This window comes from Remersonia thermophila, chromosome 6 (genome assembly GCF_042764415.1).
Source record: "Remersonia thermophila strain ATCC 22073 chromosome 6, whole genome shotgun sequence".
Classification (NCBI taxonomy): Eukaryota; Fungi; Ascomycota; class Sordariomycetes; order Sordariales; family Chaetomiaceae; genus Remersonia; species Remersonia thermophila.
Window position 1 is genome coordinate 1632597 of NC_092222.1, and position 16178 is coordinate 1648774.

Below are 16178 nucleotides of genomic sequence, written 5' to 3' on the forward strand. Positions count from 1 at the left end.
AACCAAACATACATGCCCAAACCAGACCATCACCGCGGTGATCCGCGAGCCTTTTGGCCGACCACATCTTCAGCCACGCAGGTTCGCCGATCACCAGAAGAAAACCATGCGCACGATACCACCGCCGGCCCGTTTCCCCGCAGGAGTGAAAACACCAAGATACCCGGAGGGGAAGGTACCGTCCCCCCCCCCGCCCCGGGGAATCCGTCATGGGATTATGTTTTGGTCTACCTTGACAACGCCAGACACGGATGGTATCAGATCCCAAGCCTGAACGACACGCGGTGCGGAGCAAAAGCCCGGCCGTTCCCAAAAGTTTGACTCCAAAACGCCGCCCAATGCACATGACCGCCCCTATTACCCACGCGCCCCAGCCCCTGTTCATCCACAACCCGGAGCACAGCCGGTCTACTGCTGCTTGGCCAAGATGACCTTCTCGCGCTCGCTCTTGCGCTTCTCGAACTTCTTGACCGAGTGCTTGCGCTCGTTCTCCTCGCGGCGCTTGATGGCCGCCAGCTCCTCGCGCTTGATCTCGGTCGCCTTCTTGACCACCTTGGGCAGGTGGCGGTGCCGCCGGATGCGCCGGATCTCGGGCATGTGGCTGTACCGGTCCAGCAGCGCGTTGTTGTACTCGAGCGCCTGTCGCTGCTTGGCCGTCTTGACCCCGCTGCGTTCCGAGGCGTTGGCGCGCCAGAGGCGGACGTTGCCCTGCAATCGTGTGAGCATCCAAGCGTTGGCATTGCCAAAGGGGGAGCGGGGTGGGAGGGTGTCGTACGTCATCGCTGCCGCTGAGGAGGTACTTGGAGTCCATGGTCCACATGGCCCGGAAAACCCTCTGCATCCGCTTGGTGTGGTAGATGTCGCGGGAGTGGCCTTGGTCGCGGCGCCAGATCCGGATGGTGCGGTCCTGCCCTGCATCAGCGCATGCCCTGCCTTGGATGTGAGATGAAGAAAAAAAAAGGGGGGGGACTCACGTAAGACCCGCTGACCAGCTCCTCGCCGGTGGGCGAGAACTCGACGTCCATGGCGGCCGCCACGTGGCCCTTTAGGATGTTTTGCGACCGGCTGAAGTTCCGGGCGTCAAAGATGTAGATGTTGTGGTCTAACCCTCGGTCAGCTTGGTTGCGCTCGCTCGCGGGAACCACGTCGCCGAACTTGACGCACCTTCTGATGCCACCGCCAGGTTCATGGCCTCCATGGGGTTAAAGACGACGCGGTTCGAGGCAAACTGCAACACGGTCTTGATGACGGGCACTGCATTCGATGGTCAGCCCCGCCTTCATGGAACAGAACTCGAGACAACTCACGGTTGGTGCGCAGGTCAAAGAGGATGACGGAGCGATCGGTAGCCACGGACGCGATGACTGATGTCTCGACCTGGTTGAAGCAGACGTCGGTGATGGTGTCGGTAAAGCTGGGCCACTGTATTGTCTGAGCGGCCGTGCTCTGCGCCAGATCCCAGACGCGAATGCAGCCGGCGCCGGACGAGGCGGCGAAGACGTTCCCGGTCCTGTGGACAGACAGAGACGTGTAGGGCCCGCCCTCCTGCCAGCTGGCGATGGGCGTGGTGTCACTGGGTGTGTTGTAGGGGTCCCAAAGCTTGATGCCGTCGGTCGCGCACGAGAGCAGCTTCTTGTCGTTGGTGAAGGTCAGGCCTTTGACAATGTTGGAGCTGCAAGCGGTTAGCATGGCGCCAATTCTCCCGGCCGGGATCGACGACGTACTGGGCGGCCGTCCTCCATGTTTCCTCGTCCCTCGTTGTAAGGTCCCAAACCTTGACCACGCCGTCGCCGGACCCCGAGGCCACCGAGTTGAGCGAGTTCTTGTCCTTGCACATGCTGTAGATGCCCTGGACGTGGCCGTCGCCCAACTGCCCAAGGAAGGGCTTGGCAAACATGCGTTCCCTGCCTGGTCAGCATCGCGGCCTGGTCATTCGAGGTGGTGGATTCTCACAGTTTGACGGCATTGAGCGCTCGTTGGCTACGGCAGCGTCAGCAGCGGCTTCCCAGCACTCTCCCGGCCCGGGGACACGCACTATTCTCGAGCCCGTTCGAACGGATGAATCTCTGGAGCAAGGTTTCTCGGGGCGCGCTGGACGTCGGAGCCCGGCGCCTGGGTCGCCGAGACGCTCCGGCTGAGAGCTTTGATCTGGGGAGGTGTTAGTCGGGGCTGAGAGGCAGAGGCAGCATTGGACGGCAGCGGAGGTCGAATCGTGCCTTCATAATTGGAAATGAGGGGGGTTGGTTGGTTGGTTGGTGCGAATCGATGAGTAGGATGTCAATTCTTGCGTGTTGATACAGGGGCCGTGTGTTGCAAGAGAACGAGGTGCTTTTGGCTGGGATAGACGTCGAGGCGGGTGTCGAACGAGATGCAGCTCTGATGGGATCTGCCCGTCGGCCTGTCTGCAGTAGTAAATTTTGGCGGGGACCGGCGGCAGAATCGCTCACCGCCCTGCTTTCCCAGCCACGCAGCCAGCCACAGAGCGGCCGAGTGCCAAGACCCAGCTTGACGAGGCTGAACACGGTCCCACCATTACGTCGCGTGCGGCAACCTAGCGGGCAGCGCTGCAGGGGCGCTCCGATCGCCCTGTGGGCTTGGGCAAGGCGGCGCTGGCTTGGGGAGCTGCTCATTGCTGCAACCACCACCACCACCACCACCACCACCAACAACAACAACAACAAAACCACCAACAAAACCACCAAACAACAAACACCGCCGTCACTCCTCCCTCACCCACCGCCATCACCACCACCACCACCACCACCACCGCAGCCACTACGACATCAAATATTCCTTCCCAACAAGCAGAACGTTGATTGCGCCGAATTCCCCCACCAACCGGCCATCACCCCATCACCCTCCCCCTCCCCAGAAACCACCCAGTATCCACCACCAACCATGGCGCAGGGCGACTCAGAGAGGGTGATCGAGGCGCAGAAGCTGGCAAAGACGGATCCGCGCAAGGCCGAGGAAATATTCAAGGACATCATCTCCACGGCGCCGTCGGTCACGTCCGAAGCCGCCATCCGGGAATACGAATCGGCCCTGATCAGCTTGGGAGAGCTTTACCGCGACCAAAAGAACACCGACGAGCTCGCCGGGTTGGTAACAAGGAGCAGGACGGTGCTGTCGTCGTTCGCAAAGGCCAAGACGGCCAAGCTGAGTGCGTCTGCTTTCCCGCGGGTTCGGGTTGCCTGCGAACCGTTGGCTGACACGCAATGCTACCTATCCTGTCCGGATGCACAGTCCGCCAGCTGCTCGACCTCTTTGAGACCATCCCCAACTCCCTCGACATCCAGATCGCCGTCACCAAGTCGTGCATAGAATGGGCCACGTCGGAGCGCCGGAGCTTCCTCCGGCAGAACCTCGAGACCCGCCTCGTCACCCTCTACATGGCCAAGCAGGCGTACTATGACGCCCTGACGCTCATCAACGGCCTCCTCCGCGAGCTCAAGCGCATGGACGACAAGCTGGTGCTGGTCGAGGTCCAGCTGCTCGAGTCGCGCGTCTACCACGCCCTCGGCAACATCTCCAAGGCCCGCGCCGCCCTGACCAGCGCCCGCACCTCGGCCGCCTCCGTCTACACCCCGCCGCTGCTGCAGGCCAACCTCGACATGCAGTCCGGCATGCTGCACGCCGAGGACCGCGACTTCCAGACCGCCTTTAGCTACTTCATCGAGGCTCTCGACGGCTACCACAACCTGGACGAGGCCGTGCGCGCCCAGGCCGCCCTGCAGTACATGCTGCTGTGCAAGATCATGCTCAACCTGGCCGACGACGTCAACCAGCTCATGACGTCCAAGCAGGCGCTCAAGTACGCCGGCCCTTCGCTCGAGGCCATGAAGGCCATCGCCCGCGCCCACTCGAACCGCTCGCTCGAGGAGTACGAGCGCGCCCTGGCCACGTACAAGTACGAGCTCGGCAGCGACGCCTTCATCCGCAACCACCTGCGCCGCCTGTACGACGCCATGCTCGAGCAGAACCTCATCAAGGTCATCGAGCCCTTCAGCCGCGTCGAAATCGACCACATCGCCAAGATGGTGGGCCTCGACACCCAGCAGGTCGAGCGCAAGCTGTCGCAGATGATCCTGGACAAGGTCATCATCGGGGTTCTCGACCAAGGCGCCGGCTGCCTCATCATCTTTGACGAGACCCAGCGCGACGAGGCTTACGACGCTGCCCTGGCGACCATTGAGAAGCTTAGTAACGTCGTCGACCTGCTCTACGCCAACCAGGCGTCTCTGCTGGAGTGACGAGGGGTTGCGGTGCGGCGAGGGCAGGGAGAGGAGCCGAGCACGGCCGAGTCGTCCTGTGTGTTGTAATACAACGAAAACACCCTCAGATATAGCCGTGGCAAGAAGCGAAACTCGGAGCAGTGCTTTGCTTGGTATCGAACTATCGGTATCCGCGTCCCATGATTTCCCACCCAACGCCTGACAGAACAAAAGAAAACATCCTGGTATAGACATGGCCTTGCGTCTCGTCATTCCCGTAGTCCCTGTTCCGATGGTATCGCGAACCCATACCCTTCCTCTCTCTCTCTCTCTCTCTCTCTCCGGATTCCGTACCAACTGAAGAACGAAAAAGTGCCCAAGACACACACAAAAAACATGTCCGCTTCGCACCATGACTCCCAGACGTGACTCGACAAGGAATCCGACACCATCTTTTTCTCGTCTTCTCTTCAAGACCTCAACACCAGACCCACTCCCTTCCTTCATGCCGTCACCGTGTACACACCTTATCCACTCAAGCCCTGTCCAACCCCCCTTTTTTACCGGGCCGTCATGTCCCTAACAAGGGGCACCAGCCCCAACCTCCTCCTCTCCGCGCCGACGAGCAACGCAAACACCCGCCTCGCAAGGTCCACCCCGTTCCACGCGCAATCCTCACCCTCGCCCTCGCCGTAATGCCTCACCTCCCGCAGGAACCCCTCGACAACCTCGACGTGCCACCCCTCCAGCGTCAGCGTTTCCGAGAAGCCGTGCGCCGACACCTGCTTGCCGACGAGCCGCCTCGCCAGCCACCCCCCCGGGCCGTCTTCCTCCTGGCCCCGGCGAGCCCGGAAGGGAGAGAGGGAGTACAGAGACGAAGGCGGCAGCGGGCCGCGGGCGAGCTCGATGCGGAACGAGGCCGGGCCGCGGCGGCGGGCCTGGAGGAGCTCGTCGAGGCGGAGCCAGTGGGCGCGCGTCCAGCTGGTTGGGGAGAGGGGTTGGTGGACGGTCTTCCGGGGCTTGTCTTTATGGGAAGGGCCCGGCTTGAGAGGGCGGGGGAGGAGCGGTTGCTGAGGGAGGATGGATGGAGGTTGGGTGTGGGCTTGTTTGTCTTGCTCATGCTCGTGCTGGTCAGCGAGGTGGTCGTGCTGTTCGCGATGCGCTGCTTCGGCTCTGGCGGCGGGAAGCGATCCGGATCGGGACCTGGCTCGAGGCCGGGAGGAGGGCGAGGGCGAGGGCGACGGAGACGGCGGCGTCGAGGGGGATGACATCGACAACGAGGGCGATGCCGATGGTGAAGGCGACGGAGCGGGGGACACGTCTTGGACATCGCCATGCCCGACGCGGCGGCCAGCTGGCTGACGTCCCGGCCCTTCGTCCTCCTCCTCCTCATCCCAACCCTGCCGTTGATGGCGGCGCTGGTGCTGGTGCTCCTCTTGCCTTTGCTGCGGCTGCGAAAATACGCTGCTGGCGAATTCGACAACCCTGCCTGGCGTTTTTGGCTTAAGAGGCGAGCGAAAGCTCGACTTGGTAGGCGACGCGGTGCGGTCGGGGAGCGGTTTGAGCACGCGGCGGGGGGGAGTGGACGCCTGTGTCACGTCGTTCTCGGTTTCGGCCCTTCTGTCCTCTTCAGGCGCCTCGGCGGCTCTGGCGGGGGGCGAAGAGTCCACCACCTGCGGCGGCTGATGCCGCTGCTTCACGCGAGACAGGGCGCGTGAGAAGAAGGCCGTGACTTGGCTGTTGCCGAAGAGAGAGGTTGTCGGAGCCGGGGCCGGGTCCGCAGGTTTTGGCGGCGAGAGGAGGGTGTTCTCACCTGACCGCTTGCGGGGGGTGAAGTTCATCTTCTGCGGGATGTGCGGAGGCGACATGACCTCCTGCTCCTCCGCCTCCTCCTCGTGCTGGTCCGGACTCTCGAGCGACGTCGCCCGCTTTGCCACGCCATGCTGCTGCGCGACGGCGACGGGGTTCTGGTTCGCCGGCGCCGGCCGCAACTCCGGAACTTCTGTCGAAGCCGACCGTGACAGAGACGCTCTCTCGACCTCCAGGCTAGGCCGCTCCACGCTCTGCCTCCTCGTCGAGAAGAGATCTACGCTCCTCCTGCCGGTCCCAATCTCCAGCGTCTTCTGCGGCACGGACGGAACCTGCTTCTCAGCACGCTCTTCGAGGTACTGCGAAAACAAACCACCCCCGCCCCCTGTCGCCTGGGCCCGAAGGGTCTGCACGCGACTTGTCCGCGCCGGTTGTGAGGGGAGCACGTTTGCGGGGAATGGCGGCTCGGTCAGATCCGGAAGGGTGGCTGGTGACGAGAAGAACGCCGCCAGATCCTTTTTCGGGGCTGCCGGACGGGCGACTGCCGGCGATGGGACTGGCTTGTCACGTCTGTGGTTCTGTGACAGCAGGCTGAATTCTTCTTCGTCGTTGGCCAGGAGGCTCCGGTCCGGACGAAGAAGCGGCCGCTGGCGGAGGGGACGGACCTGAATGGGCGACGGCTTGGTGCCCTGGTTCTCCTCCACAGCGACGCGTCCGTGGACCGGTGCTGCCGCATCGGAGGGTTCGACCAGCTCGTCACCGTATCGAGGGTTCCGGCGGTCCCGTCCCCAGAGGCCAGAGATCGTTGGTTGTTGGGGCGGTTCCACGTCAGGCTCCAAGCTGAAAGGCGCATGCCGGGACGTATACGGCGTGGGTCGCTGGGCCTCGATGGCCCAAATATCCACATCATCCTCCTCCTCTTCCTCCACCTCCTCCTGGTTGTGATGGTGCTGCTGCTGCTGCTGCTGCTCTTCGTGGACACCCCCGTGGGCTTCCTCTGGCGCAGCGGAACCAGCCAGCGGCCGGGAAGCCCCAGGGGAAAATCCCGATGCTGGCCACCGCGTTTGCGCCTCATATCCCCTCGACGGTTCCCTCGGCGACTCTTGGGCCACGCCATGAACCACTTCATCAATCCCTTCTGCCGGCTGCGCCCGCGCCGGGCTCTGCTCAGCCTCCCAACTCATGGTATCATCATCGTCCTCCACCACCACCTCCTCCTCCGCCTCCTCCTGACGCTGGCCATCATCATGGTCATGCATCCCACCCTTGACATCGTCACCATCACGGGCCTCCTCCCTGCTCCTCTCCCCCCAGCTCTGCCTCCTCGCTCCCGTGAACAAGGTATTTCTCGCGGACCGCTCACCGCCCGCCTCTCCCGGGTCCGGACCGAACGGGTCATCCATGCCCTCCGCACCCGAAACGACCGACATGCGGCCCGGCGATAACGACTGGGCGCTCCGCACGATAAAGTCCTTAACCTGGTTCAACGGGGCCAGCCAGGATCGCGACGGGGAACGCGTCAGCACGTCTGCGCGCGGCTGGGCAGCAGCAGCAGCAGCCGAAGCAGCCGCCGCAGCCGTAGCAGCACCGGCAGTAGCAGAAGCAGAATCGGGAGAATGGTAGGGGCGGTCGTGCTCGGGCACCGCGGGCATCGGAACCGGCGATTGGCTCGACTTTGGCACCGAGCTGCCGCGGAACGGGCTTCCCAGGAAGCTGTCCCCTGCCGGGGGAGATGGCGGGTCGGAAGTGATGAGCTGGAGGGCGCGGCCGGCACGGACGATGGGGGACAGCGACGGGCGGGGCTGCGGTTCGGGGACGGGGAGGTGAGCGGCGGCGGCGGGCTGGGCGTCGCGAACGACCCTGGCGGCAGGGTTCGCGGAAGGGAACCAAGAAAGCTGGTCGGCAGGGGTCTCGGTAGAGTTGTGCCGAATGTGCTGTGGTTGTTGTTGTTGGTGGTGGTGTTGTTGCTGTTGTGGCGCGGTCAGGTTGGCGATTCGCAGCTGGGCGTTGGCGACGGGAGGCGGTGATGACGGTAAGTGGTCGGTCTCGGGCGCGTCGGCCTTTGGCGGTTCCGGCCCAGGTTCGGGTTCGTGCTCGGGTTCGGGTTCGGGGTCCCGGTTTGCGTTATGGGTATCATGGTGATCCTGGTCGTGATCGTGATGGCCGTCGTCGCCGGTCTCGGACGGGATGGGCGAGGGTGTCTCATCAGGAGTCAACAGCCTATTCGTCTCAGGTTGGGGGTTGGAGTGGTTCACTTTTGATGGCCGCTCAACGGACGGCTGGATGCGGGCGTCCGGCTCCTGGGCCCGGAACAGTTGCCGAAGGGGCCGGGGCGTCGCGGCGGCAAGGATGGCCTCGGGTATCGAGGAGAAGGAATCATCGTAGGCGCTCGCCTCCTGGCGCTCGTTTTGGACCGGAGGTTGGGGCTCTGGTGGGTGCTCCGGGTCTTGCTGCTGCTGCTGCTGCTGCTGAAGGGTCTTCTCAGCAAGCCGTCTCGCCAGCGGCTGGGGAGCCGTCTTTCGCGGGCTTCTCCGCGGGCTTCTCTGCGGGCTCTGGCGTCTCCGTTGCGGTGAAGAGGGCGGGGCGAGTCGTGGGGGCTGGGTCCTGCTGTCGTTGGGGGTTGGGGCTTGGGTAGCGGCGGTGGCAGCGGCGCGTTCCGAAGTCTCGGCTTCGGCGGCGTGCTCTGGATGACGTGGTTGCTCCGACATGGCGTTCTGGCTTCTCCTCAGCGATTCCAAGGCGCCGTTGATGATGAGGCTCGTGGCCTCGCCGAGCTCCTCGTCGTGGGCCGGCGCCATGACGCTCGAGTTGGGCTGCATGGAGGGCAACGAGCCGAGCGAGATCATGGTGAACTCCTCGGCCATGACCGTGTCCTCAAAGCCGTCGCCGTCGCCCGAGACCGACCCGCCATCGCTGTACGAATCGCCGCCGCCGGCTCCCATGTCTGGCCAGTCGTACGAGCCAGGCTCCGAGCCGCGCAACGGGGACGTGTGCGATTCTGTCGCCACGGGCGGGCCTCTGGCGGGCAGCGCCGGGGTGGACTGGTCCAGCATGGTGGAGAGCCAGATGTCGTCTTCCTCGGCGGTGCTGACAAAGCGGCTCTGCCGTGCCTGCTCCGCCGCCTCGTCCGTGTCCATGGTCTTTTTCCTTGGCCGGCCCCGTTTTCGAGGCTGGCTCCCCGGTGCGGCATCCTCCTTGATGGGCGACGACGCCTTTCGCTTGGTGGGCTTGGCGCGAGGACGGGGGGTGGCTTCGAAGAAACCCGCGTCGGACTCGGGTCCGTTCTTGCTCGGCGACGACGTGGGCGCGTTGGCGACGCTGGTGGCGCGTTTGGCGGGCGTGCCGGGCCTCTTGCGACGCGTCGTGGCTGGCGTGGCCGACTTGCGCGGGCGGCCCCGCGGCCTCGGCGTCGTGCCGATGGGACGCGGGGCGGCGTCATCCTCGTCGTCGCTCAGGCCGCGCAGGGGCACGGTGGTGGTCGTGACGGCGGCGGTGCGGCGCGGGGACAGGCGGCCGTTCTTCGGGGTGGGCGACTGGAACAGACGGCGGCTGGTGCTGCGCGGGGCGGAGCGGGGATCGGCCTCGGCCTCGACGGTCACGAGCAGGCGCTGGGGCGCATCTTCGTCGCCGACGTCGAGCTCGAAGGTCTGGCGACGCGGCGTCGGGGCCAGAGGGGTGCGGGCCGCGGCGGAGGAGGCGTAGGCGGTTCGGACCGACTGGGCGGTACGCGCCGTCAGCAGCCGTTCGGCGGCCGGGGTCCGCTTCTTGATGGTGGACGGAGGCATCATGGGAGGGCTGAGGACGGGGTCGATGAGAGGATCGGGGGACGACCCCAGGTCCAGGGTGATGGTGCGCTCCTGCTCCTCCATCGCCGTACCGCGCGCGTGGGAATGCGTGGTATCGTCAGGGGCGATGGCGGATGGCGGCGTTGGCGGGCCGCATGCATGCGATGATGATAATGATGGTGGAGGTCAAGGTCGCGACGTGACTTTTTCGCCATCCATGATGCGCAAACCCGTCAAGAAAGCCGCCCGCCGCGTTGTTTATAGGTTGCCTCTTTGGGCCTAGTGCCGCTGCGGGCAGAGCCAATCAGCGCGCGAGCCACGTGCGCGCCGCGCGGGAAAAACGTTGCTCCAACCAAGACCCCTTGATTGACCTGACAGGAAAAAGCGGGGCGCTCCGCAATGACGGTTGAAGACCGGGCGTACTCTGTAACGTTGTTCCGTATTGTACGGACATTCTGTACTTCGTCCCCCGTACGGTCCGTACCAACTCTTATACTACAGCTCAGGCACTGGATCAATAGTCAAGGTACGATGTATGTATTAATTACTTTCTTGTACCATACTCCCAATCTCTTGGACGCTCTCTGTCTGTCGTGTAAGCTCAATGTATTTTCTTTGCTTGCTCATCACGAACCCACCGCGTACAGCGCCGGACAGCGCCGGACAGCATGGGGCCTAGGAAAGCACACCGACACCGTGCTGTGCAGCAGAACTCGTGCGCGTTACTACAGTACACTGCTGAGGTGTGTACCCGTAGGTCTCCAGCTCCAGTTAGGTATTACTAATGGCCCGGACCTTTGCCTCGGTCATGATTCGTGCATGCAACGAACGGCATGCAGCGACCCGAAAGAGCCGGCGCCCTGCACGAGACCGATTGCGCCGGATGGCGCAATGGACCGGCGACATGCGATATCAGATGCCTGGCCTGGTCTTGGTTCGGGACTCGGCCTTGGGTGGTCCATGGTTTGTAAACGCTGCTTTGAAATCGCAACAAAGGGAGCATACACCACAAACATGTAATTTATATATATACATATATACCCAGCGTCATCCTCCACCACCACCACCACCTCCTCCTCCTCCCTCTTCTGCTCCATCCCGTCCAATCGACAGTAAACTCGGACGTCCATCTTGCCATACAGGCTCGTGTCTGCTTGACTTGTCGTTCCAACCTGCGATACCAAGGACGCACCAATGGCCATCACCCACCCCCTCCCCCCTCACGGCGACGTCGTGGCCACCCTGAACTTCTACTCCCCGCCCGCGGACGGCTCCCCGCCGTATAACATCGCCGGCGACGTGCCCCCCGGCGTCACGCCTCGCAACTACGGCATCGACTCCCAGCCCGTCCTCATCCGCGACGCCCGCGGCAAGGAATCCGCCTTCACCCTCGACCACGACGCCTTCCAGATCCTCCAGCGCCAGCCCCCCGTCTCCGTCTCGGACCCCCACCCGGAGCCTTTCACCGACGACGCCTCCATCCGCGCCCGCTACTACCCCGAGGTCGAGAGGCTCCTCCTGAGCGTCGTGCCCGGCGCCGCGCGCGTCATCATCTTCGACCACACGGTCCGCCGCTCCTCGCCCTCGGCGCCCCGCCAGCCCGTCGCCCGCGTGCACATCGACCAGACCGCCCTCTCCGCCGCGAAGCGCGTGCGGCGCCACGCCGCCTCCCCGGAGGAGGCCGAGGCGCTGCTCCGGGGCCGGTACCGCATCATCAACGTCTGGCGGCCCCTCAACAAGCGGCCCGTCGAGTCCTTCCCGCTCGCCTTTGCCAGCTCCGCCTCGCTGCGCGACGACGACGTCGTCCCCGTCGAGCACCGCTACCTGAGCACCGGGTACGTGGGGCAGACGGCGGGGATCCGGCATCACGAAGGGCAGAAGTGGTACTACCTCAGCGGCATGACGGAAGAGGAGAGGATCCTGCTCGAGTGCTTTGACAGTGAATCCCTCAAGGACGGGAGCAACGTGAAAGGGGGCAGGGTGGCGCATACGGCGTTTGAGGATCCCAGGACGAGGGAGGGGGCCGAGGGCAGGGAGAGCGTCGAGGTGAGAGCGTTGGTGTTTGGGCCGTAGATGGGGCGGCCGTGGTGGGCTTGCTGAAGGAGTGTGAGGTGGGTTTTGGGGCGTGCCCATGGATGGCCATGGTTCATGATTTCCAACGGTATTCTAAACACAAAGCATGGCGTTGACACAAATGAAACCTATATTTCTGTACCGGAGGCACCAGAGAAACGAAAGTGCCAAGGAAAGAAAGAACGTCAAGCCGGGTATAAACACATGCGTCGCTCGCCGTCATGGTTAGACCATCCTCCGCCGCAGCGCGAAACGCCATCACTCGGTTCACATGGGGCCATGATCCATGGCACGCTGGTCGTCCATTAACCCTTCCATCCCTCCTCCCCATGCTGGATATATGCAAGCAAAACAAAGGGGAAAAAAGTCATCCCGTTCCAAGAAACGCCAGGCCAATCCCAAATCAACCCATCCCATGTCACAGTCGACCTATTCAACCGTACCATCCTCCCCTCCCCCCGGCGCTCAGATCAGCGCCTCGGGCCCTACCCACCCCTCCCTCCGCGTGCGCCCTTTCTGCTGCTCGTTCGGCTCATGGGCACGCCGCCCAGCTTGACCGGGGAAGGATTCGGCGTGCCGCTCGTGCCCGGCTTGGGCGTGGATGCGCGGTCGGCCATGACAGGCTCGACCACGTCCGACAGCACCGGCAAGCCCAGCTGCTTCCGGACCTGGTTCTCGCTGGGCCGCTCGCCCTGCAGGTACGCCACAAAGCGACGGTCCTGCGCCGGCATCGAGGCCGCCTCGAGCAGCTTCCGGCTGCCGTTCTCGACCGAAAAGTTGGACCCGACGCCGTGCAGCTCCTCGTACTGCTTGAGGGCCTGCATCACCATAAAGTCGCCATGCACGTCCTCCTGGTTGAGCGTCGACGGCACGTTGTACTCAATCTTGGTGCCCTTGAAGTAGCTCGACGGGAAGGACGGAGGCAGCTTCGGGTCCGCGGCGAGCATCCGGTCAAAGTTGCCTTGAAAGTCAAAGTTGGCCAGCATCTCGACGCCCATGAGCTTGTCGTCGACAAAGTTGTTGCCTCCCCGCCCGCTGCGCGTCGCGTGCGACACGTTGCGCTCCATGGCCGGCGCCTGAAGAGGCACGTCCGGCTCGTCCTCCTTGTCGCCGGCCCCGTCGGCCCCGCCCGGCGACTTGATCGGCCGCCCGTTGTCGTCCATCTTGGGCTTGTGCGTCAGGATGTACTTGCGTGCCGCCAGCGTCGCCGCCATGGAGGCCATGCTCAGCTCCTTGTCGGTGAAGAGCTTGTCGATGCTGTAGACGGCGCCCGTCGCCTTGCGGCCCGCCAGCCGGTCCGTCTGCCAGAGGGCGGTCGTGGCGCCGCCGTCGAGGGCCCGCCGCTGCGGCGCCGGCGACCCGTCGTCGTCGTTGGCCATGCGCTTGCGCTTCTTGTCAAACGCCATGTCTTCAAACTCGCGGCGCTGCCGCGTCGACCGCTTGCCGTGGGCGCCGCCGGGGCTCGCGGGGTTCGTGATGCTGAATTGATTGGGGTGGAGCAGGAGCGCCGATGCATCCGAGATTTCGAGCACCTCCTTCTCCTTGTTGAGCCGGGCCTTCTTGCTCATGATCAGGTTGATCAGGCGCTCGCGCAGCGTCTGCGACAGCGCTCGGAACTCGCGGTTCGCCGTTTCGACCTTGAAGGCATGCGTCGTGAGGTACTCGGACGTCTTCTTCTCGTAATCAAACTGCGACGAGGCGGCCAAGGGTCAATCGCTGCGCTCAGCGGCAAAGACGGCAAGGGTCGAAACAAACCTTGTACTTGGTCAAGGCATAGTCGCGCTGCTCCATGAGGTCTTGCACCTTCTCCATCCACTTGTTGAACCTCGGCCCGGCCCTGTCGAGCAGGGTCTGCGGGCCGTGGTCGGCGTCGTCGCCATTGAGCTGGTTCAGCCGCTGCTGGTCCACCTCAAAGTTGTCGAGCGGCCGGTCCACGTAGGGATCAACCCTCATGACGAGCGTGGTATCGATTTGGATCCTGTGAAGCTGGTCGCGGAAGGCCTGGTCCCGGTCCTTGCCGAGCTTGTCGGAGAGCGAGGCCAGGCGGTCGGCGAGCATCTGCCGGCGCTTGTCGCGCTTCGACTGTGCCGGCGGCGGCGAGCCGTTGACGCGGCGGTCGGGCCGATGGGTCAAGGCATCCGCCATGGTGGCGTCTGCCGTCGCCATTGCGTATCGTGTTCGAAGGGGGAGGGGAGGAAGCCGAGCGATGGGAGGCGAGGGGGGGGGGGGGCCAGAGCAAAACGAAGGATCGGTGGCTAAGCGGCTGGTCGGTCTTGATTTTGTTGTTTTGCGGCAGAGGTCTGGAGGAAGAAAAATTGAGGGATCAAAAGCAGCGAAGGTGTTTGGTGACGTCGATAGGATGGTCGCCCATAATTTGAAGACGTATATTGTGTGCGTGCGTGTGTTTTTATTGTGCTGGGAGACAATAGCAGCCGAACCTTGGAGCAAGGCTGGATTCGAGGCGAAGAGAACGGGCAAGAAGGCGGACAGACAAACTGCCGGGTGTAAGCCAAATCCCCATTCGGTGTGGCTGGTGCGAAGCCTGTTCCGGCGTCATCTCCATGGCTCCTGTGGCTGGTGCGCAGCCGGCCGGCCAATGGCCAGCAGGCGAGCTTAAGCCCGAAGCGCGCGAGCATGTCGTCCCCACAGTGGGGTTTGTGGGTGTGGCATTCAAGTCAGGTCTCTTTGGCGGGCGGTTGGAAGAAGGGCGTGGGTCGGCATCATCAGACTGGAGTCGGGCAACCAGGACATACAAACCACACTACGGCACGCTGCGTCCATCTTAGGCACGGCCTCCAGAGCTCGCCGAAGCAGGCTCTACCTCGTCGTCACCTCCCTCGTCGAGCCTCTCGGACGCAATGCAAGCGTAATCAACGACCCTTGCATCGTCCAAAGCTGCCCAGGGCATATTCCGTCGGCCCATCCCCCGCTTGCTTTTCCTCCTCTTTCACCTCGATGCTCATAGACTATCCAAGACGTCATCGAAATCGGCTCATGAAGCGCTGTTCATGATGGAGAATCTCAGCATCAACGACCCTGCTCCTCCCCCTCCCATGCCGCCCCATGCCCCCGCCGGCCCGGGAGGGATCCCACCGGCCCTCGGCCGGCCTCCGCCGCCCCAGCAACAGCAGCTGCCCGCTCAGATGTTCACGACGGCGGCCCAGCTGCTAGACCTCACCGATAGTAAGCCGACCGTCCAACCCACGGGATCCCTTGGGGCTGGACACCGGACAGCGCTAACGTCGGAGCCAGAAAAACTCATGGTTGCGCTACGCGACGGCCGCAAGCTCGTAGGAATCCTGCGCAGCTGGGATCAGTTTGGTATGGGCTTGCCATGCTGGAGAGCACTCGGCGAATCTTTTTTTTTTTTTTGTTTGTTTGTTCGGTCGGGCGTAAAGAACCCCTGCGTTAACCTCTTGCTCGTTTTCACGTCCTCCAGCGAACCTGGTCCTCCAATCCACCAAAGAGCGCCTCTTCGTGCCGCCGGGGACCGCGCCCAACCAGCCGCGCGGGCTCTACGCCGACATCGACCGCGGCCTGTTCGTGGTGCGCGGCGAGAACGTCCTGTTGCTGGGCGAGATGGATCTCGACAAGGAGGATGACCCGCCCGCGGGATACGACCTGGCCGATGTCGCCGTGGTCAAGAAGCTCGCCGAGCAGCGCAAGGCGCAGGATAAGGTGAGGGAGAAGAAAAAGGTCAAGCTGCTTGCCAAGGAAGGGTTTGATAGCGAGAATTTGGGTGAGGTCTTGTTGTAAGCTTGGGCAGAAGGGGGAGAGAGGAAGCGGCATGGACACCACGGCATCAAGCACGATGAGGGAAGAATGGCCGCTTGGGAGCAGAATATTGTGAAATGCTCGCCATTCGGTTTTCATGAGGGGTGAGGGTCATGAGGCCTCTACGGGGTGCGAACGATAACCAGTCAGGATCCAAAAAAAGAAAAAAAAGAAAATACAGGCTCTGGACATGGTGTGTCCTCCCAAATCTCCACGGAGCCAGAGTTGTTGAGGCGGATCTGATGGCCATGAGTTACGAGTCGTGCTGGTTTTGAGACACCTGGGCCATCGGTATCGAGCCTTTGCTCATCGGCTGGACACAAGCCCTTGCTCTACGTTTGCATGTCCTCTGGTGAAAATCGACCCTCCTTGACGTGGCGGAAGCGAGCGAAGATGACGTTCACGAGGACAGGAACCCACGCCATTCAGGAATAGAGTTCCGTGGTTGAGATTGGGTCAAGGCGGATTCTTTGGGTTCGAATCTTACCCCCGATGGTTGCTTTCTCTTGGAGGGGGCGGCCAG

The 16178-nt window shown here is 63.2% G+C and overlaps 6 protein-coding genes across 6 annotated transcripts; 3 read left to right on the forward strand and 3 right to left on the reverse strand.

Moving 5' to 3' along the window:
- Positions 1-408: 408 nt before the first annotated feature.
- On the reverse strand, positions 409-2222 carry VTJ83DRAFT_6635 (uncharacterized protein; the record flags this gene model as incomplete). The annotated part of the gene is made up of 9 exons (XM_071013368.1): positions 409-708; positions 776-907; positions 975-1102; positions 1165-1254; positions 1308-1672; positions 1725-1904; positions 1954-1980; positions 2036-2148; positions 2217-2222. 9 exons carry the CDS (start codon positions 2220-2222, stop codon positions 409-411), a joined length of 1341 nt encoding a protein of 446 aa, XP_070864262.1.
- Positions 2223-2898: 676 nt separating this feature from the next.
- Positions 2899-4253, forward strand: VTJ83DRAFT_6636 (uncharacterized protein; the record flags this gene model as incomplete). Its single annotated transcript, XM_071013369.1, has 2 exons — positions 2899-3163; positions 3247-4253. 2 exons carry the CDS (start codon positions 2899-2901, stop codon positions 4251-4253), a joined length of 1272 nt encoding a protein of 423 aa, XP_070864263.1.
- Positions 4254-4774: 521 nt separating this feature from the next.
- Positions 4775-9892, reverse strand: VTJ83DRAFT_6637 (uncharacterized protein; the record flags this gene model as incomplete). The annotated part of the gene is made up of 2 exons (XM_071013370.1): positions 4775-8224; positions 8279-9892. 2 exons carry the CDS (start codon positions 9890-9892, stop codon positions 4775-4777), a joined length of 5064 nt encoding a protein of 1687 aa, XP_070864264.1.
- A 1110-nt stretch (positions 9893-11002) lies between these two features.
- VTJ83DRAFT_6638 (uncharacterized protein) lies at positions 11003-11881 on the forward strand (the record flags this gene model as incomplete). Its single annotated transcript, XM_071013371.1, has 1 exon — positions 11003-11881. The coding sequence occupies one exon, from the start codon at positions 11003-11005 to the stop codon at positions 11879-11881; it is 879 nt and encodes a 292-aa protein (XP_070864265.1).
- Positions 11882-12366: 485 nt separating this feature from the next.
- Positions 12367-14047, reverse strand: VTJ83DRAFT_6639 (uncharacterized protein; the record flags this gene model as incomplete). The annotated part of the gene is made up of 2 exons (XM_071013372.1): positions 12367-13569; positions 13637-14047. 2 exons carry the CDS (start codon positions 14045-14047, stop codon positions 12367-12369), a joined length of 1614 nt encoding a protein of 537 aa, XP_070864266.1.
- Positions 14048-14889: 842 nt separating this feature from the next.
- VTJ83DRAFT_6640 (uncharacterized protein) lies at positions 14890-15637 on the forward strand (the record flags this gene model as incomplete). Its single annotated transcript, XM_071013374.1, has 3 exons — positions 14890-15064; positions 15134-15202; positions 15321-15637. The coding sequence occupies 3 exons, from the start codon at positions 14890-14892 to the stop codon at positions 15635-15637; spliced, it is 561 nt and encodes a 186-aa protein (XP_070864267.1).
- Positions 15638-16178: the final 541 nt, after the last annotated feature.